This window comes from Centroberyx gerrardi, chromosome 16 (assembly GCF_048128805.1).
Source record: "Centroberyx gerrardi isolate f3 chromosome 16, fCenGer3.hap1.cur.20231027, whole genome shotgun sequence".
Classification (NCBI taxonomy): Eukaryota; Metazoa; Chordata; class Actinopteri; order Beryciformes; family Berycidae; genus Centroberyx; species Centroberyx gerrardi.
Genome location: NC_136012.1, coordinates 386,176 through 411,128, shown reverse-complemented (window position 1 = coordinate 411,128; position 24,953 = coordinate 386,176). Strand labels below are relative to the sequence as shown.

The 24,953-nt window shown below is 43.8% G+C and overlaps 1 protein-coding gene across 1 annotated transcript in view; it reads left to right on the top strand.

Moving 5' to 3' along the window:
* The first annotated feature begins 254 nt into the window (after positions 1-254).
* LOC139914312 (coiled-coil domain-containing protein 142-like) overlaps positions 255-24,953 on the top strand; it is a 58,875-nt gene continuing 34,176 nt past the window's right edge. Inside the window, exons 1-4 of the mRNA XM_078289302.1 lie at positions 255-373; positions 2,018-2,173; positions 21,766-21,880; positions 24,765-24,942. Of these exons, the coding sequence (XP_078145428.1) occupies positions 299-373; positions 2,018-2,173; positions 21,766-21,880; positions 24,765-24,942 (524 nt within the window). The 5' untranslated portion in view covers positions 255-298. The remainder of the gene's footprint in view (positions 374-2,017; positions 2,174-21,765; positions 21,881-24,764; positions 24,943-24,953) is intronic.

Genomic DNA, 24,953 nt, shown 5'->3' with positions numbered 1-24,953 from the left:
TCATTTCGCCTATAGGGGGCGCTATAGCAACCTTTTAAAATGTAAATGTCCATAACTCAGTGACTGTAAATGATCTCATTGAAGGCTCATTGAAACATACCAGCACTATTATAATGTGGGGCCCCAACAGAAGCACCTATGATCTAGTATCCACTTTTGTGAAGATGGTCACAATGTGCCCAGCCTCTGTCTCTCTCTCTCCTCAGGTCCTGTTAGCACCTGCCCCTCCAGGTTAAGTCTCCATAGATCTACTGTTAACCTAGTGTTAACCTCAGTGCAGTCATCTACAGTGTGGGTGATGTCTAAATCCTACCAGTTCCTCTCCTCATGGAGCCTCAACAAGTTCCTGCTGATCACACAGGGAGACCTCAAGGTGGGTTACTCATTCATGTACATAAATAAAAAAGATTTTCTCCTTTGGGGATCAAGACTATCACAAAACATCATCATGATACTGAAAAAGCCTGTTGTTTGTTAATACCAGCATGGATGCATGCAAGGTATGGTAGGAATTCCACCAACTGGTTCAATAATAAGAAATACACACTTTTGTCAAGTGTAGTTCGGCAACAACTGTACAGAGTAAGTGGGGAACAGCATACCAACAGCAGCCTATACAGAAGCATATATGTAGTTCTTCCATTGTTCTTTATTTGTTCCTCTATAAAACCACAACCATTGAGCACATATAGAACAGGTAAAAAAAAGAGGGAATTATGGGATAACACAAGACACCAGCACTGTATAATGAAGCAGAAGGTCCATTGTTCTTTGTTTATTCCTCAGTAAAATGGAAATGATTGAACACATATAGTGCAATCTCAACAGCACTGTATAATGAAGCAACTTCTTCTGGTATTCTTTGGTTATTCCCCAATAAAACAATTACTTACCATAAATGCATATACAAAGCAAAATTTTGTATAACCAGATCCAAATCTTTAATTATTATCCACTGAACAAGCTCAGTAATTGTTTTATAACAGAGGAACATTATGCTTCATTATACAGTGCTATTGAGATTGTATAATTACCACTTTTGCCTGCTCTATGTGTTCAATGGCTGTGGTTTTACTGAGGAAAAATTAAGAGCAACGGAGGAACATTCTGCTATAAACATGCAATTCACGCTTTTTTGCCTGTTCTATTAATGGATGTGGTTTTACTGAGAAATGAATCAAGTACAGTATAGTGTTAACCCGAAATTCCCCTGTAAACAATTTTAATAGTAGTTAATTCAAGTGTTTTTCAACCTTATGTCATTTCAGCATCCTCATGATTGAAGCAGGAAACTGGAGGTATTCTAGCAAAACAAGCCAGTAATAATAAATATCAACCTGATTCTATTCCTTTTTCATTCCTTTAAAATAATAATAAATAAGAAGTGTCAAAGTCTTGCTGTTACTCCCTTATTCTGTGCAGTTGTTATTCCTATTTAACTTTTATTTTATTTTCAGCACTGTCAACTAATTTGCTACCTGTAGATTTATAAGACTGTATCAAAGTTGCAAAATCAATAGAATTGAATTATCATAGCACATAAAACTAAGTTTTCATCTAGCCACCATGACTAGTAGATCTAAAATTTCACTAGCCTATTTCTTAGCAGCCAAAGTATGAACAGCTAAAGAAAAAAAAAATGACTTAAGACAAGCTGCATGTTAGCCAAAGTGGTCTTACACATCTTATAGTCTTACAGGACATTCAAAATTATTTGACTTGTTGGGTAGTTGTAATTTAAACTCTTTACATTCTTTGATATGGATGAAAAAGGTCAAGGGACGTATGAAAATACAGAAATACAATGCCATACATAAAATATAGGACTTTTTAGAACAGCTGTCAGTTCTAAATAAAATATGCCTCCTGAAACAGATCCGTACTACAAATTAATGCAGAAATTGACCTAATGTAGAACAGAGAGATGGAACACTGGTTTCAACATCAAAAATCCCCGAAATCAAATGCACCAGTTGTAAAAGGGGTGTGTGTTTCTGTCTCGTTTCTGTCTCTGTAGGTGCTGAGAGTGTCATTAGAGAGGCTTCTGCAGCAAACTGAGTCCGTGGTGATGGATGGAGATAATGATCTTCATCACTACATTCATCATCACCACCATCAGGTTTTGCTGAGGCAGCAAATTGGAGCACTTCGCATGGCTGTCTCTGAGTTACAGGTGCCTAGTATGGCTTATTGTCCAAATCTCACTATGAAATTTGACCTTCTCTTCATGAAAGTTGGCCCCAGTAAATCTTGTTTGTTTTCTATTCTTTGTCTTGCTAAGCAATGAGCAAAGCAGTGCTTGGTTTGGGTTTGAAAGGGTATATGGTATCCCAGCAGTTTGAGCTGTGTGGAGGAGCAACGCTGCATTTTTAAATACAGGCTTTTCACTTTTTTGGATAAAAGAGACTACTTATTTTGGTGCGTTCACACCAAGCATGTTTGGAGTGGTTTATTTGAACTCTGGAGTGTTTACTCCTTTAGTTTGGTTCATTTGGCCAGGTGTGAACAGTGTCATTCAAACTGGTGTGAACAGTGTCATTCAAAGTGGCACCAAATTTCTGAACTGTAACTGCAGGTCTCAGTCCTCTTTCAAGCTAATAGTGGTGCGGTTCATTAGGATTGATAATGTAATCCGAACCAATTACAGGAAATGACAGTAGTGTGAGTAGTTATTGATGGTGTCTGAGATCAATGTAATTTAAAGAGTAACTAAACCCCAAACCCAAATCTTTGGTGAAGCCTGACACCTAATGGTGAAAAGTAGGGTACTGAACTGGCCATCCGTGATGTCACCACCTGTTGTACTCTATAGAGGACATCACCTGGCACAAAGACCAGCCAATAGCAGATGACCAGTTCAGTACCCTACTCATTAGGTGCATTAGGTGTCAGGTTTCATCACAGATTTGGGTGGGGTTTAGTTACTCTTTAAAGTAAGGTTCAATGATAATTAAAGAATGGAAAATCAACAGGTCTCATCTGAAGGACTGAATTCCAAGCTTGCTTGAATTTAAAACAATGAACACAGGAGATGTCTTTATGCAAAGGAATATATTTATTACTAGACTAAGGCACACAATCAATGAAACAAGTAAACATAAAGAATATAAGAGGTATATCTTCAATTGAATTGTGGTGATGAATGAATAGTAATACACAAATAGATGAGCATATGATAATAATGGAGAAGGATGGAAGATATAAGAGATGGGTAATAAAAGGCGACAATGTAACTATCTGAGAAAACTGAATTATGAACTTTGAATAACAGAAATGTCAATGACTGCGTGGACTTGCAGAGCGCTGAGTTGCTACATGGGGCCGTAACAAATGTATGGTGTGCTGTATGAAGTATCCTCGTCAAAAAAACTGGTAGATAAGATAAGATAAGATAAGATAAGATAAGATAGCACTTTATTAATCCCCTTGGGGAAATTCAGGTGCCACAGCAGCAACTGGCAGAACAGTACCAAGGAAAACAAGTACAAATATAGCCGTAGGCGGCAGTGACGGGGTCCTAGCACCTGGTGACCTCTGGGTTAAATGTGAGATATAGACACCAAATATTGCACATTTCCTCAGAGTAGATATGTACCAGATTCAGTGAAGATAGCACAAAGCAATCATGGGTTATGGCTCATTTTGTCAAATATGTGCCATGGCATGAAATTGATTGGCGTATTGTGGCCAAACGATATGGAGTACCAAATATCTTTTAATGTTTTTTAATCATGGGAGTCCAGAGATGATGCATACCAAATTTGGAGTAGATTGGTTCAACGGTGTAGGAGGAGTTTGCAAAAATAAGTTTTTGAGAAAATTCAAAATGAATGGCTTATGGCTTATGAATATGATGTGGCTTCACCTAAGGAATACAGGAAAAAAAGAATTTTGTTTCTATGATTTATAGTTACTGAATTATGGGCATTTAAAATGTAAAATGTTGCTGTAACGCCCCCTATGGGCAAAATGATAGGAAATTCTGGTTTATACCTCAGAGTAGACATCTGCACAAGTGTACAAAATTTGGTGAAGGTAGCACAATGCACTCATGAGTTACGGCAATTTTTGTAAAATAGACCCCGCCCACAACCTTTGACTAAACTTTGGAAGCTAATTATATGAAAACGGTATGGAATATCAAATATCTTTTAATGTTTTTTAATCATGGGAGTCCAGAGATGATGCATGGCAAATTTGGAGATGATTGCCTCAACGGTCTAGGAGGAGTTTGCGAAAATTCAAAATGGCGGAAAATCTAGTAGATGGAAATGGGCGTGGCCTATATGGATAGATGCGTAATGATCCAAGGAATCCAGGAATTTTGATTCTATGACTCACGGTTCAGAAGTTATGGACCAAAACGTGAAGTAGGCTGTTATAGCGCCACCATCAGGTAGATTGGTGTAATTTTTGTTTCCTGAGTAGTGGGTGAGATTTCCAACCTATGTGGAAAGTTTGGCTGCTGTGGGGCTTATGGTTTCTGAGATCCAGATACTTTTAGGGCACGGGAATAATAATAATAATAATCGGAACAAAAACAATAGGGTTCCCAGCACTACGTGCTAGGACTCCTAATAATCGTAACAAATACAATAGGGTTCCCAGCACAACGTGCTTGGACCCTAATAATAATTGGAACAAATACAATAGGGTTCCCAGCACTACGTGCTAGGACCCCTAATAATAATAATAATCGGAACAAAAACAATAGGGTTCCCAGCACTACGTGCTAGGACCCCTAATAATAATAATAATCGGAACAAAAACAATAGGGTTCCCAGCACTATGTGCTAAGACCCCTAATAATAATCTGAACAAAAACAATAGGGTTCCCAGCACTATGTGCTAGGACCCCTAATAATAATAATCGGAACAAAAACAATAGGGTTCCCAGCACTACGTGCTTGGACCCTAATAATAATAATAATAATAATAATAATAGTAATAATAATAATAATAATTAAAGCTGCAAGCAGCGATGATTGGGCCCTCGCACTTTGCGCACGTTGGGGTGTGCTGCAGCCGCGGCGGCGTTACTGGACACTGACCGGTCGATGCGGCTCTGAATTTTCAGTATAAAACATGTCATTTCCTTTTGCCAGTAGGTGGCGCTATGACTATGATTTAAAATCGGCTTGTAGATGTCTTCAGGGCAGGACTGTCATCAATCGTGTGAAGTTTGGGGCAGATTTGACCATGTACGGTGGAGTTACAGAGCACTTCCTGTGTTGCCAGTAGGTGGCGCTATGACTATAACTGAATATTGGCATGTAGATGTCTTCAGGCCGGGGCACTTATCAAACATGTGAAGTTTGGGGCAGATTTGACCATGTACAGTCGAGTTACAAGCCACTTCCTCTGTTGCCAGTAGGTGGCGCTATGACTATGATTCAAAATTGGCTTGTAGATGTCTTCAGGCCGGGACTCTCATCAAACATGTGAAGTTTGGGGCAGATTTGACCATGTACAGTGGAGTTACAAACCACTTCCTGTTTTGCCAGTAGGTGGCGCTATGACTATAACTGAATATTGCCATGTCGATGTCTTGAAGCCATGACACTTATCAAACGTGAAGTTTGGGGCAGATTTGACCATGTACAGTGGAGTTACAAACCACTTCCTGTTTTGCCAGTAGGTGGCGCTATGACTATAACTGAATATTGCCATGTCAATGTCTTGAGGCCTTGACACTTATCAAACATGTGAAGTTTGGGGCAGATTTGACCATGTACAGTGGAGTTACAAACCACTTCCTGTTTTGCCAGTAGGTGGCGCTATGACTATAACTGAATATTGCCATGTCGATGTTTTGAAGCCATGACACTTATCAAACATGTGAAGTTTGGGGCAGATTTGACCATGTACAGTGGAGTTACAAACCACTTCCTGTTTTGCCAGTAGGTGGCGCTATGACTATAACTGAATATTGCCATGTCGATGTCTTGAGGCCATGACACTTATCAAACATGTGAAGTTTGGGGCAGATTTGACCATGTACAGTCGAGTTACATAGCACTTCCTGTTTCGTGGCGAAACATGGAAATTCGACGCGTCGCCACGCCCACACCGTTGGACGTAAACTCAAGCTTTTGATAACTTTTCATCGTCAAGGTCTGTTATATACGCTGACCAAGTTTGAGGTGGATCCGATTAACCTCCTAGGAGGAGTTCGTTAAAGTATGACCCCTGTAAATGGCCAAAAATGCCACAATAAATGCAAAATGGCTGACTTCCTGTTGGGTTTAGGTCATGGCACCCATTGACCTTTTTTTTAAGTCCGGACATGATACATGTGCCTGGCAAATTTCGTACATGTAGGTGAAACGTAGCGCGACGGGTATTTATTTGAAATTTTGTAGGGGGCGCTATTGAGCCATTTTGCCACACCCATGTGCAAGACCCATAAAATATAAAATTTTTCAGCACTTGTGAGGCATGTGCAAAGTTTCGCAACTATCCGAGCACCTTTAGCCCCTTAAAAATGCGATTCATTGGAGGGAAATATAATAATAATTAAAGCTGCAAGCAGCGATGATCGGGCCCTCGCACTTCGTGCACGTCGGGGTGTGCCGCAGCCGCGGCATCATTACTGGACACCGACCGGTCGACGCGGCTCTGAATTTTCAGTATAAAACAAGTCATTTCCTTTTGCCAGTAGGTGGCGCTATGACTATGATTGAAAATTGGCCTGTAGATGTGTTCAGGCCGGGAGTCTCATCAAACGTGAAGTTTGGGGCAGATTTGACCACGTACAGCCGAGTTACAAACCACTTCCTGTGTTGCCAGCAGGTGGCGCTATGACTGTGATTGAATATTGGCCTGTAGAAATGTTGAGGCCGGGACACTTATCAAACCTGTGAAGTTTGGGGCAGATGTGACCATGTACGGTGGAGTTACAGGCACTTCCTGTTTTGCCAGTAGGTGGCGCTATGACTGTGATTGAAAATCGGCATGTAGAAATGTTGAGGCCGGGACACTTATCAAACCTGTGAAGTTTGGGGCAGATGTGACCACGTACAGTGAAGTTACAGGCACTTCCTGTTTCATGGCGAAACATGGAAATTCGACGCCAGGCCACGCCCACACTGTTGGAGGAAAACTCAAGCTTTTACCAACTTTTCATCGTCAATGTCTGTTATGTACGCTGAGCAAGTTTGAGGTGGATCCGATTAACCGTCTAGGAGGAGTTCGTTAAAGTATGACCCCTGTAAATGGGCAAAAACACACAAAAATGCCACAATGAATTAAAAATGGCTGACTTCCTGTTGGGTTTAGGTCATGGCACCTATTGATGTTTTTTGTAAGTCTGGACATGATACATGTGCCTACCAAATTTCGTACATGTAGGTGAAACGTAGAGCGATGAGTATTTTTTTGAAATTTGTAGGGGGCGCTATTGAGGCATTTTTCCACACCCATGCGCAAGACCAGTAAAATATCAATTTTTTCACCACTTCTGAGGCGTGTGCAAAGTTTGGTGAGTTTTGGAGCACGTTTAGGCCCTCAAAACTGCGATTCATTGGAGGGAAAAATAATAATAATAATTCCTTGCATTTCAATAGGTCCTCGCACCGGTCGGTGCTCGGGCCCTAATTAAAGCTGCAAGCAGCGATGATCGGGCCCTCGCACTTCGCGCACGTCGGGGTGTGCCGCAGCCGCGGCGTCGTTACTGGACACCGACCGGTCGACGTGACTCTGAATTTTCATTATAAAACATGTCATTTCCTTTTGCCAGTAGGTGGCGCTATGACTATGATTGAAAATTGGCCTGTAGATGTGTTGAGGCCGGGAGTCTCATCAAACGTGTGTAGTTTGGGGCAGATTTGACCACGTACAGCCAAGTTACAAACCACTTCCTGTGTTGCCAGTAGGTGGCGCTATGACCATAACTGAATATTGGCATGTCGATGTCTTCATGCCGGGAGTGTCTTCAAACATGTGAAGTTTGGGGCAGATGTGACCATGTACAGCCGAGTTCCAAACCATTTCCTGTGTTGCCAGTTGGTGGTGCTATGACTGTAACGGAATATTGGCCTTTAGATGTGTTCAGACTGTGACACTTAGCAAACATGTGAAGTTTGGGGCAGATTTGACCATGTACAGTGGAGTTACAAAGCACTTCCTGTTTCGTGGCGAAACATGGAAATGCGACGCCCCGCCCATGACTATAACTGAATATTGGCCTTTAGATGTGTTCAGACTGTGACACTTAGCAAACATGTGAAGTTTGGGGCAGATTTGACCATGTACAGTGGAGTTACAAACCACTTCCTGTTTCGTGGCGAAACATGGAAATTCGACGCCCCGCCCATGACTATAACTGAATATTGGCCTTTAGATGTGTTCAGACTGTGACACTTAGCAAACATGTGAAGTTTGGGGCAGACTTGACCATGTACAGTGGAGTTACAAAGCACTTCCTGTTTTGTGGCGAAACATGGAAATGCGACGCCCCGCCCATGACTATAACTGAATATTGGCCTTTAGATGTGTTCAGACTGTGACACTTATCAAACATGTGAAGTTTGGGGCAGATTTGACCATGTACAGTGGAGTTACATAGCACTTCCTGTTTCGTGGCGAAACATGGAAATTCGACGCCTCGCCACGCCCACGCCGTTGGAGGAAAACTCAAGCTTTTAACAATTTTTCATCGTCAAGGTCTGTTATATACGCTGCGCAAGTTTGAGGTTGATCCGATTAACCGTCTAGGAGGAGTTCGTTAAAGTATGACCCCTGTAAATGGGCAAAAACGCACAAAAATGCCACAATCAATTCAAAATGGCTGACTTCCTGTTGGGTTTAGGTCATGGCAGCTATTGACGTTTTTTGTAGATCTGGACATGATACATGTGCCTACCAAATTTGGTACATGTAGGTGAAACGTAGAGCGATGAGTATTTTTTTGAAATTTTGTAGGGGGCGCTATTGAGCCATTTTGCCACACCCATGCGCGAGACCCGTAAAATATATAATTTTTCACCACTTCTGAGGCGTGTGCAAAGTTGCACAAGTTTTCGAGCACGTTTAGGCCCTCAAAAATGCGATTCATTGGAGGGAAAAATAATAATAATTAAAGCTGCAAGCAGCGATGATCGGGCCCTCGCACTTCGCGCATGTCGGGGTGTGCCGCAGCCGCGGCATCGTTGCTGGACACCGACCTGTAGACGCGGCTCTGATTTTCTGTATATAACGTGTCATTTCCTGTGTTGCCAGTAGGTGGCGCTATGTCTATAACTGAATATTGGCCTGTGGATGTGTTCAGGCTGGGACACTAAGCAAACATGTGAAGTTTGGGGCAGATTTGACCACGTACAGCCGAGTTACAAACCACTTCCTGTGTTGCCAGTAGGTGGCGCTGTGACTATGACTAAATATTGCCATGTAGATTTGTTCAGGCTGGGACTGTCATCAAACATGTGAAGTTTGGGTCAGAGTAGACCACGTACAGCCGAGTTACAAGCCATTTCCTGTGTTGCCAGTAGGTGGCGCTATGATTATAACAGAATATTGGCATGTAGAAATGTTGAGGCCAGGACTCTCATAAAAAATGTGAAGTTTGGGGCAGATTTGACCACGTACAGCCGAGATACAAACCACTTCCTGTTTTGCCAGTAGGTGGCGCTATGACTATAACTGAATATTGGCCTTTAGATGTGTTCAGACTGTGACACTTATCAAACGTGAAGTTTGGGGCAGATTTGACCATGTACAGTGGAGTTACATAGCACTTCCTGTTTCGTGGCGAAACATGGAAATTCGACGCCTCGCCACGCCCACGCCGTTCGAGGAAAACTCAAGCTTTTAACAATTTTTCATCGTCAAGGTCTGTTATATACGCTGCGCAAGTTTGAGGTTGATCCGATTAACCGTCTAGGAGGAGTTCGTTAAAGTATGAACCCTGTAAATGGGCAAAAACGCACAAAAATGGCACAATCAATTCAAAATGGCTGACTTCCTGTTGGGTTTAGGTCATGGCACGTATTGATGTTTTTTATAGGTCTGGACATGATACATGTGCCTACCAAATTTGGTACATGTAGGTGAAACGTAGAGCGATGAGTATTTTTTTGAAATTTTGTAGGGGGCGCTATTGAGCCATTTAGCCAAACCCATGCGCAAGACCCATAAAATATGTAATTTTTCACCACTTCTGACGTGTGTGCAAAGTTTCGCAACTTTCCGAGCACGTTTAGCCCCTCAAAAATGCGTTTTTTTTTTACAAAGAAAAATAATAATAATAATAATAATTCCTTGAAATACAATAGGTCCTCGCACCGGACGGTGCTCGGGCCCTAATTAAAGCTGCAAGCAGCGATGATCGGGCCCTCGCACTTCGCGCACGTTGGGGTGTGCCGCAGCCGCGGCGTCGTTACTGGACACCGACCGGTCGACGTGACTCTGAATTTTCATTATAAAACATGTCATTTCCTTTTGCCAGTAGGTGGCGCTACGACTATGATTGAAAATTGGCCTGTAGATGTGTTGAGGCCGGGAGTCTCATCAAACGTGTGAAGTTTGGGGCAGATTTGACCACGTACAGCCGAGTTACAAACCACTTCCTGTGTTGCCAGTAGGTGGCGCTATGACCATAACTGAATATTGGCATGTCGATGTCTTCATGCCGGGAGTGTCATCAAACATGTGAAGTTTGGGGCAGATTTGACCATATACGGTGGAGTTACAGAGCACTTCCTGTGTTGCCAGTAGGTGGCGCTATGACTGTGATTGAAAATTGGCATGTAGAAATGTTGAGGCCGGGACACTTATCAAACATGTGAAGTTTGGGGCAGATGTGACCATGTACAGTGGAGTTACAAACCACTTCCTGTTTTGCCAGAAGGTGGCGCTATGACTATAACTGAATTTTGCCATGTTGATGTCTTGAGGCCATGACACTTATCAAACATGTGAAGTTTGGGCCAGATTTGACCATGTACGGCCGAGTTACAAAGCACTTCCTGTTTCGTGGCGAAACATGGAAATTCGACGCCTCGCCACGCCCACGCCGTTCGAGGAAAACTCAAGCTTTTAATAACTTTTCATCGTCAAGGTCTGTTATATACGCTGAGCAAGTTTGAGGTGGATCCGATTAACCGTCTAGGAGGAGTTCGTTAAAGTATGACCCCTGTAAATGGGCAAAAACGCACAAAAATGCCACAATCAATTCAAAATGGCTGACTTCCTGTTGGGTTTAGGTCATGGCACCTATTGACGTTTTTTGTAGGTCTGGACATGATACATGTGCCTACCAAATTTCGTACATGTAGATCAAACGTAGAGCGATGAGTATTATTTTGAAATTTTGTAGGGGGCGCTATTGAGCCATTTTGCCACACCCATGCGCGAGACCCATAAAATACGTAATTTTTCAGCACTTCTGACGTATGTGCAAATTTTCGCAACTTTTCCAGCACCTTTAGCCCCTCAAAAATGCGATTCATTCGGCAGAAAAATAATAATAATAATAATTAAAGCTGCAAGCAGCGATGATCGGGCCCTCGCACTTCGCGCATGTCGGGGTGTGCCGCAGCCGCGGCGTCGTTGCTGGACAACGACCTGTAGACGCGGCTCTGATTTTTTGTATATAACGTGTCATTTCCTGTGTTGCCAGTAGGTGGCGCTATGACTATGACTAAATATTGCCATGTAGATTTGTTCAGGCTGGGACTGTCATCAAACATGTGAAGTTTGGGTCAGATTAGACCATGTACAGCCGAGTTACAAGCCATTTCCTGTGTTGCCAGTAGGTGGCGCTATGACTATAACAGAATATTGGCATGTAGAAATGTTGAGGCCAGGACTCTCATAAAAAATGTGAAGTTTGGGGCAGATTTGACCACGTACAGCCGAGATACAAACCACTTCCTGTTTTGCCAGTAGGTGGCGCTATGACTATAACTGAATATTGCCATGTCGATGTCTTGAGGCCATGACACTCATCAAACATGTGAAGTTTGGGGCAGATTTGACCATGTACAGTGGAGTTACAAACCACTTCCTGTTTCGTGGCGAAACATGGAAATTCGACGCCCCGCCCATGACTATAACTGAATATTGGCCTTTAGATGTGTTCAGACTGTGACACTTAGCAAACATGTGAAGTTTGGGGCAGATTTGACCATGTACAATGGAGTTACAAACCACTTCCTGTTTCGTGGCGAAACATGGAAATGCGACGCCCCGCCCATGACTATAACTGAATATTGGCCTTTAGATGTGTTCAGACTGTGACACTTAGCAAACATGTGAAGTTTGGGGCAGATTTGACTATGTACAATGGAGTTACAAACCACTTCCTGTTTCGTGGCGAAACATGGAAATTCGACGCCTCGCCACGCCCACGCCGTTCCAGGAAAACTCAAGCTTTTACCAACTTTTCATCGTCAAGGTGTGTTATATACGCTGAGCAAGTTTGAGGTGGATCCGATAAACCGTCTAGGAGGAGTTCGTTAAAGTATGACCCCTGTAAATGGGCAAAAACGCACAAAAATGCCACAATCAATTCAAAATGGCTGACTTCCTGTTGGGTTTAGGTCATGGCACCTATTGATGTTTTTTGTAAGTCTGGACATGATACATGTGCCAACCAAATTTCGTACATATAGGTGAAACGTAGAGCGATGAGTATTTTTTTGAAATTTTGTAGGGGGCGCTATTGAGCCATTTTTCCACACCCATGCGCGACACCCATAAAATACGTAATTTTTCACCACTTCTGACGCGTGTGCAAAGTTTGGTGAGTTTTGGAGCAGCTTTAGGCCCTCAAAACTGCGATTCATTGGAGGGAAAAATAATAATAATAATTCCTTGCATTTCAATAGGTCCTCGCACCGGTCGGTGCTCGGGCCCTAATAATTCCTTGCATTACAATAGGTCCTCGCACCGGTCGGTGCTCGGGCCCTAATAATTCCTTGAAATACAATAGGTCCTCGCACCGGACGGTGCTCGGGACCTATCTGCCCCATCTGCCCCTGATAATTCCTTGCATTACAATAGGTCCTCGCACCGGTCGGTGCTGGGGCCCTAATAATTCCTTGCATTACAATAGGTCCTCGCACCGGTCGGTGCTCGGGCCCTAATAATAATTCCTTGCATTACAATAGGTCCTCGCACCGGACGGTGCTCGGGCCCTAATAATAATTCCTTGCATTACAATAGGTCCTCGCACCGGTCGGTGCTCGGGCCCTAATAATTCCTTGCATTACAATAGGTCCTCGCACCGGTCGGTGCTCGGGCCCTAAAAAAAAAATAATTCCTTGCATTACAATAGGTCCTCGCACCGGTCGGTGCTTCGGCCCTAATAATAATAATTCCTTGCATTACAATAGGTCCTCGCACCGGTCGGTGCTCGGGCCCTAATAATAATTCCTTGCATTACAATAGGTCCTCGCACCGGTCGGTGCTCGGGCCCTAATAATAATAATTCCTTGAAATACAATAGGTCCTCGCACCGGACGGTGCTCGGGCCCTAATAATTCCTTGCATATCAATAGGGCTTCGCACTGGTCGGTGCTCGGGCCCTAATAATAATTCCTTGAAATACAATAGGTCCTCGCACCGGACGGTGCTCGGGCCCTAATAATAATTCCTTGCATTACAATAGGTCCTTGCACCGGTCGGTGCTCGGGCCCTAATAATTCCTTGAAATACAATAGGTCCTCGCACCGGACGGTGCTCGGGCCCTAATAATAATAATTCCTTGCATTACAATAGGTCCTCGCACCGGTCGGTGCTCGGGCCCTAATAATAATTCCTTGAAATACAATAGGTCCTCGCACCGGTCGGTGCTCGGGCCCTAATAATAATTCTTTGCATTTCAATAGGGCTTCGCACCGGTCGGTGCTCGGGCCCTAATAATAATCGGAACAAAAACAATAGGGTTCCCAGCACTACGTGCTAGGACCCCTAATAATAATAATAATTGGAACAAAAAGCGGCAATTCGAGTGTTCATACCTTTTTTGCGCTCAACAGAAGGAAGCAGCTCAATCAGCCAAAATTAAAGCCGCAAGCAGCAACGAGCGGGTTTCACGCTTCACAAAGGTGAGCAAAGTCACTTCAGCTAGTTTAATTCTGTTTAAAGGAGCGAGACCAATCACACACTTGTTTCATCATCACAAAGCCTGCAGCATTTCAATAATTGCGCACTCAAAGTTCCGCCATTCATCCCCCCTCCATCGGATTTGAACAAAACTCGGTGTGTATGTTCAGGAGACAGCGCAGGATGTCTCCAGTGAGTTTAATCAGGATTGCTCAAAGGCATCTTGAGTTATGAGCAAATATGTGATAGGCCACGCCCACCTGCACCGATCAATACAGCACTTCAGATTTTGGTTAATACTCGCCCCCAGAGCATGCACACCAATTTTGGTGAAATTCCGTCCACGGGGTTTTCAGGTACACGTTTGTGGCATTTGTGGCGCCCCCTGTGGGTCGAGCTCAAAATGCTTTGGGAGACCTATTCCCAAACACGGACTGAAGGTAGCTACCAAGATTTATGATGATTGGACAAATGGTTAATGAGTTATGGACAATATTCGCTAAGCCCCGCCCTTTGCGAAGATATTTTGGTTGATGGCGGCCATGTTTTTCGACCGATCTTGCTCATTTATAATAGAAATGTGTATCGCAGTCCCCCAAGGCAGTATACCAAATTTGGTGTTGATTCGGTCAAAATCCAAAAAGTAGATGTCACATTACTGTTTTTCACATTATGCAAATTAGCAAAAAATCCATCATGGCGGACCTTTATGGTCCAAGAGGCTTTTTTGTAGAGCACACTCAGCTGGACTTGCGTGTCAAATTTCAAGTCAATCGGACTTACAGTGTGAGGACCGTGGCCTTTCGAAAATCGCATTTTTGGGCCTTAATTACAGCGCCACCATGAGGCCGATTGGGCTCATATTTCTCGGGAAGCATTTGCAAGACATTTACAGTTATTGGGCCAAGTTTTGTGGTTTTCGCTCATTCCAGCTCACGGGAATTTGAGCCGCGGCGGAAGACAAATAATAAATACAGCCGCAAGCGGCAATTCCAGGGTTCATGCCTTTTTTGCGCTCAACAGAAGGAAGCAGCTCAATCGTCCAAAATTAAAGCTGCGAGCAGCAACGAGCGGGTTTCAGGCTTCACAAAGGTCACTTAAGCTAGTTTAATTCTGTTTAAAGAAGGAGCGAGACCATTCACACACTTGTTTCATCATCACAAAGCCTGCAGCATTTCAATAATTGCGCACTCAAAGTTCCGCCATTTGTCCCCCCTCCATCGGATTTGAACAAAACTTAGTGTGTATGTTCAGGAGATAGCGCAGGATGTCTCCGGTGAGTTTAATCGGGATTGCTCAAAAGCATCTCGAGTTATGAACAAATATGTGATAGGCCACGCCCACTTACACCGATCAATACGGCACTTCAGATTTTGGTTAATACTCGCCCCCAGAGCATGCACACCAATTTTGGTGAAATTCCGTACACGGGGTTTTCAGGTACACGTTTGTGGCATGTCTGGCGCCCCCTATGGGTCGGGCTCAAAATGCTTTGGGAGACCTATTCCCAAACACGGACTGAAGTTTGCTACCAAGATTTATGATGATCGGACAAATGGTTAATGACTTATGGCCAATATTTGCTAAGCCCCGCCCTTTGCGAAGATATTTTGGTTGATGGTGGCCATGTTTTTTGACCGATCTTGCTCATTTATAATAGAAATATGTATCGCAGTCCCCCAAGGCCGTATGCCAAATTTGGTGTTGATTCGGTCAAAATCCAAAAAGTAGATGTCACATTACTGTTTTTCACATTATGCAAATTAGCAAAAAATCCATCTAGGCGGACCTTTATGGTCCAAATGGCATTTTTGTAGATCACATTCAGCTGGACTTGTGTGTCAAATTTCAAGTCAATCGGACTTACGGTGTGAGGGGCGTGGCCTTTCCAAAATTGAATTTTTGGGCCTCAATTACAGCGCCACCTACTGGCCGATTGGGCTCATATTTCTCGGGAAGCATTTGCAAGTCACTTCCAGTTATTGGGCCAAGTTTCGTGGTTTTCGCTCATTCCAGCTCACGGGAATTTGAGCCGCAGCGGAAGACAAATAATAATAATAAACCAGCACAAAAACAATAGGGTTCTACCCCTACGGGGTATGAACCCTAATTAACCAGCACAAAAACAATAGGGTTCTACCCCTTCGGGGTATGAACCCTAAATATAGCCGCAAGCGGCAATTCCAGGGTTCATACCTTTTTTGCGCTCAACAGAAGGATGCAGCTCAATCGGCCAAAATTAAAGCCATGAGCAGCAACGAGCGGGTTTCAGGCTTCACAAAGGTGAGCAAAGTCACTTCAGCTAGTTTAATTCTGTTTAAAGCAGTGAGACCAATCACACACTTGTTTCATCATCACAAAGCCTGCAGCATTTCAATAATTGTGAGGGGCATGGCCTTTCCAAAATTAAATTTTTGGGCCTTAATTACAGCGCCGCCTACTGGCCGATTGGGCTCATATTTCTCGGGAAGCATTTGCAAGTCACTTCCAGTTATTGGGCCAAGTTTCATGGTTTTCACTCATTCCAGCTAACGGGAATTTGAGCCGCAGCGGAAGACAAATAATAATAAACCAGCACAAACACAATAGGGTTCTACCCCTTCGGGGTATGAACCCTAATAAACCAGCACAAAAACAATAGGGTATATTGTTAATGTTAATTAATGTTAATAATACGTATTCGTATATATATATATACATACTGTATAAACAGTATGTATATATATATACATACTGTATATATACTGTATATATACATATACATCCCATACAATATATCCTTGTCATCCAGGGTAACCGGAAAAAACGCATCAGTCACAAAAGACAGCGCAATTCTGAGAACCTCTACTCTCAGAAAAGCCTCATCTACTCCCTCCTCTTTTTTTTTTGGCTTATGGAATTGTCAGTGTGCTGTAAATAAAACAGAATTTATCCAAGTACTTGCAAACCTATCCGACATTCAGGTACTAGCCCTGACCGAAACCTGGATCCGTCCAGAAAACAGCCACACCGGCTGCACTTTCAGACACTTTTCCCACACACCTTGTTCCGTTAGGCGTGGAGGTGGTACCGGTGCCCTCATTTCCAAATACTGGAAATTTACTAAGCTTTCTCCTCTAAGTAATAACTCCTCCTTTGAATACCATGCAATCATGGTTACCGCTCCTGTTAAGCTGTTTCTGGTTGTCATATATCGCCCACCAGGGCTACTGGGGAACTTTGTAGTTGAACTGGACATGCTATTCTCAGCCATTCCTGAAGATGGCACCCCACTGATTGTCATGGGGGACATGAATATCCATCTTGACAAACCCCAAGCGGCTGACTTCCTTTCACTTCTGTCCTCATTTGACCTCAAACAGGTCTCCACCCCTCCCATACACAAAGCGGGAACTGCTCCATAGCAAATGGACTGTCACGCCCTTACATCCGTCAGACCACTTCTTTATTCAATTCACGGTTTCCTTACCGGAACATCCTCACGTTCCACCCCAAATGGTCTCCTTCCGACGAAACCTCCGTTCCCTCACACCGGCTCAGCTTTCCAATGAGGTCTCTGCTACTGTGCCTCCTTATAATGAATTCTCCTCACTCCACGTCAATGAGGCTACAGACACACTCTGCTCCTCGCTAGCCGCCTCTCTAAACAATCTCTGCCCACTCTCATCCAAACCTGCTCATAACAGCCTCCCTAGTCCATGGCTCACCAGTGTCATCAGAGAGCAACGGGCGGGGCTCAGAGCAGCTGAGAGGAAATGGCACAAGTCCAGAGATCCCACTGACCTCAGTGACTATCAGTCTCTCCTATCTGCATGCTCCTCCCATTTAAAAAGTGCCAAGACCACTTATTTTCATGACAAAATCAGCAGCGCCAAAGACACTCGAAAAGTATTTTCAGCTTTTAACACACTCCTCAACCCTCCACCACCTCCACCCTCAACTTTGCTCACTGCTGACCTCTTCGCCTCCTTCTTTACTTATAAGGTTTCTGCCATCAGTAATCAGTTCTCTGAGCCTGACCAGCTCAGTCTGCCGCCGCCAGCTAACTCACTCACTCACTCAGGCCTCACTCCTCACATTTTCCCATCTTACTGAGGAGCAAGTCTCCAAGCTTCTGCTTGACTCTTGTCCCACTACCTGTCCGTTGGACCCCATACCCTGCAGCCTCTCATTTTCCCATCTTACCGAGGAGCAAGTCTCCAAGCTTCTGCTTGACTCTCGTCCCACTACCTGTCCGTTGGACCCCATACCCTCCAACCTCCTGCAGGCCATTTCGCCCACACTTATCCCTGCAGTCACACACATCATCAACTCCTCACTTACAATGGGTGTGTTCCCCACTGCTTTTAAGCAAGCTTGGGTTACCCTGCTGCTGAGGAAACCTACACTCAACCCATCTCAGGTTGAAAATTACAGGCTGGTTTCACTCCTCACCTTCCTTTCCAAGATACTTGAGCGCACAGTCTTTAATCAAGTCTCTGAATTCCTTTCTGAGAATAACCTGTATGATCCTAACCAGTCTGGCAAACGCGGACACTCTACCGAGACTGCGCTCTTGTCTGTAGTGGAAACACTGCGATCAGCTAGAGCTGCTGGTCAGTCTTCTGTCCTAATGTTGCTAGACCTATCGGCTGCCTTTGACACGGTTAACCACCAAATCCTCCTCTCCACACTCGCTGAGCTTGGCTTCTCAGGATCTGCTCTCCGCTGGTTTGAGTCCTACCTCTCAGGGAGATCTTTTAGAATGTCTTGGAGGGGGGAAGTGTCTAAATCGCACTGCTTGTCCACAGGGGTACCTCAAGGGTCAGTGCTTGGACCCCAGAGTAATGCACCGGGTCGGGTACCCGCGGGTACACAAAAGTTGTGTAACGGGTAAAAAATATATTTATATAAATTCATGGGTATGGGCACGGGTAAAAATGAACTAAATGCGGGCGGGCAGCGGGTGAGAACAAACATATGTTTTTTTTTCCTGGAGAAATCAGAAATGAAAATGATTGTGCAGTATTTTTAACATCTAAATCAGCTAATATTATCAAGCCTAATCAGCCGCCAGGATTTATTTTATTGTGAAAGCCTACGACACAACCTTTGACCACATCCGGCCAAATAATGGGACGTCACTGATCAGACAGGCGACAGGACAGCGATGTAGGCTAGCTGCTAGCTAGCTCGTACATCTGATGGATGACATAAAGGCAAAAATAGCCAGTGGTGAATACCAAATTGTTTCTACATGTTTGACTGTGGACGATATATTCTTTTCCTGCACACACAGCAACCTCAGGCTCAGGGCAATTAAATGTCAGCACTGTAGCAACATAGTTGTGATTGATTCTGCCAAATAGCTACCGCTGCTACGATGTTTCTTGTTCAATTGCAAGTAAAAATAAAACACTTTAAAGTGAGTGACTGTGTATGTAGCCTGTTTAATCGCGGGTCGGGTCGCGGGTCTTATATTAACGGGTCCGGGCGGGTCCGGATTTGACTTGGAGATAATTGCGGGTAACGGGTCGGTTCCGGTGCTGAGCTTTGCGGGTGCGGGCGGGTGCGGGTTTGCAAAACTGGACCCGTGCAGGACTCTGATATACACCACCTCACTTGGTGCAGTCATCCGCTCACATGGCTTCTGTAGTGGAAATTATATTATACCATTCTGTTTCTCTATGCATGAAGCACTGTCTTATTTCTATGTTGTCTGCTCTCAGTACATTTCCACTGGCTTGAGACAATGGCTACTGTGTGAAGATGACCCTGGGAACTCCAGCCCGTTTATCTTTGTTTTGCACATATGCACCCTAATCGTTTATCTTTGTTTTACACAGATGCACCCTAATCGTAGAATGTTTCAAGTATAAGAATGTGCCGGACTTCTCATGACTCAGCTGTTTCTACTACATGATTATAAGAAGGGTGGACAAAGCTCATTGCTTCGCTCTTTGTCTCACACACTCGTTGGGTGAGCATTGCGCCTTGCTTGCAAGCAATAAAGATAACAGAAGGACAACTTCTCATCTCCAAGTCTCTTTATTACAGAAAACTCCCACCACAGCTTCTCATACCATTCATATGCTGACGACACCCAGCTCTTCCTATTGTTCCCGCCAGAAGACCCCACAGTCTTGGCACGGACATCGGCATGCCTCGCCATGGCATGGATGAAGGAACGCCACCTTCAGCTTAACCTATCAAAGACTGAGCTCCTTGTCATACCAGCCAGTCCCTCTATACAACAACAGATCAGTATCCAGCTCGAATCAGCTCAGCTCATTCCCGCAAAGTCTGCCAGAAACTTGGGTGTCATGATTGATGACCAACTAACCTTTAAGGAGCATGTGGCTTCTGTTGCTTGGTCATGTCGATTTGCCCTGTACAACATCAGGAAGATTAGACCCTACCTGTCTGAACATGCAGCACAACTCTTAGTACAGGCTCTTGTAATATCATGCCTTGACTACTGCAACTCCTTACTGGCAGGGCTCCCGGCATCCCGGATCCAGAACGTGGCAGCCTGTCTAATCTTCAACCAGCCCAAAAGAGTCACTCCGCTGTTCCCTCCACTGGCTCCCAGTTGCTGCCCACATCAAGTTCAAGTCCTTGATGTTCGCCTACAAAGCAGCAACCAAAACGGCTCCCACCTATCTGAACTCCCTCATTCAGGTCTACGCTCCCTCCCGCTCACTACGCTCTGCCAAGGAGCGGCGCCTGGTGCTGCCACCACAACAAGGCCCTAAGTCTCTAGCCAGACTCTTTTCTTCTGTGGTTCCTCTGTGGTGGAACGAGTTACCAAACTCCATTCGATCTGCAGAGTTCCTCTCAATCTTTAAGAAAAGGCTAAAGACCCAGCTCTTTAGCGAACACCTTCTCACCTGATGGACTGTGTAATTTAAAAAAAAAAAAAAAAAACTGGGGCGCCCCGGTGGCTCACCGAGTAGAGCGCGTACCATATAAAGCTCAGTCCTTCCCGCAGCAACCCGGGTTCGAATCCAGCCCGCAGTCATTTGCTGCATGTCCTCCCCTCTCTCTCCCATACCTTCCTGTCCCATTGTCTCAGAGCAAAGGGTGATTCCCTGTCTCAACCTACAAGGGCATCTAAAGGAATTTTTGTCAAGTTTCTCAACCTCTGCCAAAGAAATGAAGTTTTGAAGCTGGCGAGGCAACAACAATAGTTGACTTACGAGGGACAATCAATTTCAGTGTATCCAGACTACGCGAGAAGAGGACAGAAAACGTAAACTTTTTCAACCAATCAAGATGACATTGAGAGAGAAGGGAATCTGCTGTTCTCTGCTGTCCTACCCAACAAGGTTGGGTAGGACAGCAGTATTGGGCCACGAGGACAGCAGCATTGGGCCACGAGGAAGACAGTATTTTCTTCCCCTACCATGGATTATGGCTGGAAAAGAGGAAAATGAATGAATGAATGAAACCACTATGATCACAGTATCATTTCGTCTTAGCCCATTGTGTGTGTACAGGAAAGGCCCAATATCTATAAGAGAAGAAGAGAGAACGGAACTGTAATTAAATGATTAGGCCTACTATGTTACTACTTTGTTGACAAGCTCTGGTTCACTTGTAATCGGGCAGTGTGAACCTAAACAAATCAAATGCAAAAATGCAACAAAGTCAACTTTTCCACTATGGGTCGGACCAAAGAAAACAAACTGTAGGTGTGATCTCAGCCTCACATCATTGCTATCTGTCCCTGTCCCTCAGGCTTTCTCTTCCCTGGTGTTGAAGATCTTCTCCAGTGACTGCAAGAGGATGTCAGGGGAGGTCTTTGAACAGACCATGCCCTCTGCCAAACACTGGAGACTGAACTACAAAACAGGTAACTTATTATTGCTAATTTAGGCTATGTTCAGTCAGGCGGCTGAAATCCGATTTTTTGGCATATCCAGTGCTATATTTTTTTTCATGTGTGAACAGCAAAAAAAGCACATGGAATCTGATCTTTTCAAATATGATATAAGCCACTTTCATATGTGGTCTGAAACATTGGCGCCTAACTTTAGATTAAAGTGGGGTGATGGGGGTATCTAGGTTTTGGTGTTTTGTTTTTGTCTGCAATTCTAAGGATTGCTGTGCAGCGACTGAGTGTCAGAGCCACCAGCGGGGGCGAGCGGACACCGGAGCTCTCTTCTCTTGACAGACATCTCACTTTGATAACGGGGGAAACTCTACTTAGTGGCATTGTGTTAGAACAAGCACAGATCCTGTACAGACCCACGCCGTGTGTGTTCAATTCTATGCACTGAAGCACTGCAACACAGTTCAATTACCTAATTCCATAATGTTACTTAAATACCACAAGGTAATAACGTTACCTACCGTTAAAGTTTGTAGAGCAGCAGAGGACGTGTTACTGTTTAGAAATCCATTACTAACACAGGCGAGTTTGGAGCAAATTGTGGAATGCTAAGTTTCAATTTTGTCTTCACACCGTGAGACTCTGTACGAGTGAGTACAATGCTGATGGTCTGCACATCTTCAAATGACAAACATGACATGATGCGCGCATCAGAAATCAATTTAGATCAATTTCTATACACTGACCAACTTGATTTTGTGCCTCTGTATGGGAAACACTGCATCTCACAGTCAAAGACATCTGACGAAGCGCATCATCTCACTAAGCGTCCCTGACTGACTCACTGACTGACTGCCTGACTTTGCCTCGGTCCTTGCCTAGGACTGGAAATTAAAGGATAATGCTGGTGTTTTTTAACGCATTTTTTACCGTCAACAAATCCTATGAAAATAACAAAATCAGCAATGATTTTGTTCTGCCAACAAGTCTTGTCCATGTAGCCGGTGCCCAATGAAGCCATGTCCCAGTATCCATAGAACTCCATTGTATTAAAAACACATCAGAGAGCCATGCCGTTGCTCTGGACAGCATATTTCATCATTGCGATGCACCGGGCCAGCCGACTTTTTCCTCAAACAACTTAATAAGCCGACTGTAAACACGTTTGTGATATCAGGAAAGTAGTTCTGTAGCACCGAAAATAGTCCCCGGTGTAATGAAGAATTTGTTCCCATTTGAATTTGATTTGGTAATAACTACAATAGCCTGACTTTTCATGGTAACAGTTAGTGATTTTTAAAATTGAAACTAGGTCTTTGTGAGCTGTACTTAAAGGTTTTTAGCTTACAATTGGAGCCAATGACTTCCGGATTGAAGGCTAAAAAGGGTCTGTGGGAAGTCGGAAAGTAATGGGAGTGGAGCAAACGCATTGTTGATTTTGTTATTTTCATAGGATTTGTTGACGGTAAGAAATGCATTAAAAACACCAGTGTTATCCTTTAACTGAGTGCAAAGGCATTTTTGCCATATTTCACTACTTTGCCATCGAAGTCGCCATTTCTCACTGTCTCCAAAGACAAGTTTGTTTTTATAAATCCGACAATCTGCATTAATGTAATGTAATGTTGGGCTGAACTGGGAGGCACATTCCATGTATTTTACCTTACAGATCAAATAGCATATGGGGCACTCTACTGTGTTACAAGCCAAGTTCCGAGATGCTTTGCATCGAAGAATCCTGAAATATATGGAACAATAAGCAAAACTAGATAACTGTGTTCACTTACCCATAGGTAAAATGTAGATAGGCGCAACAAAATGGGTAGACCATGGACAGAACAAGAACAAACCTGGTGTAGCAGGTTAAACTGCCGTGCTGCAACTGGGCCGCTACAAGTCCAGATAGGCAAACGTTACAAATGCTGTGTAGTTCAGGTGAAAGAGATCACTAGTGTGTGTTTTGCGTGCTGTCAGTCTGAGTTCATCTCATCTGCCGCTCCGCTGTCCACCCAGTCAAACTGATTATATGGGGCATCATTTCACAGTAGTCATTTAAGCATTAATGAAAAGCATACAGTCAGCTATAGATGATGAAACTGGCCTCACAAATGATAACCTCATTTAGCTTAAGAAACCGTGAGTTAAGAATAGCCTACTAGTGTGAAGTGGTGAGCCACTTCCTCTAGGCTGCCCAACACTACAGGTCAACCTCTGTGTCAGTAGTTGCACCCAACTGGACCAAACTGTCAGCCGGTGCCTCTGCAGGAAAGACTACATAACCTGGACTAGCATTTTCAGCTCTGTTAGCCAAGTGTTGCAGGTCTTTTGCTATTAGCAAGTTGAGTAAGTTACAGGCAGTGGTTGCCTAGCCAATCACAGTGCAACTGTCCCTGCGGGCGATGGGATCTAGACTCTACCATAACAAAACAATCTGTTCAGAGCTTATACTGTATTTTCTCTGAGATTCAAAACCAGATCTAGTAGGCCTATACAATTTAAGTTGCATGCTGCTGCAATGTTTTCTGGTGAAATGTATGGCAACTGGCAAGCCTGATCTGTTTGGAAATAATTTGACCAATGATTAGGATTCAGTGTGAGTTTTTTGCAAACAATGTGTAGTAAATATGACATGGTTAATGTAGCTAATACATCAGAAAAAAACAAACTTTCAAGAGCTGACCCTGAGAGCAAGTCTAGACTACATGCTATAGCACTCGACTCGACTACTTTTAGTCACAACCAACTTATGTTGTCCAATTTGCTAGCTGTCTAGCTAAGATATAAATGTTAGTTCATTATTTATTTACTCACACACAGTAAACAAAGCCTTTCAGAGATTATAGGTTTCTTCAGCAGTATTTTCTGTTCTCTTATCTATCTTGTCTATTTCTCTATCCTGTCCTAGATTTTCCCAGCAGCCCCAGTGCGTACGTGTCTCTGGCAGCTCAGACTGTGATTGGTCAGGTTTTAGAGGGTGTGGCTCCATTGTCGGACGACGCCCGTGTCCAGGCATTGAGTGTAACCATGACGGCTTTCATGGAGGCATGGATGGAACACATCCTAAAACAGAGGATAAAATTCAGGTAAAGTATTT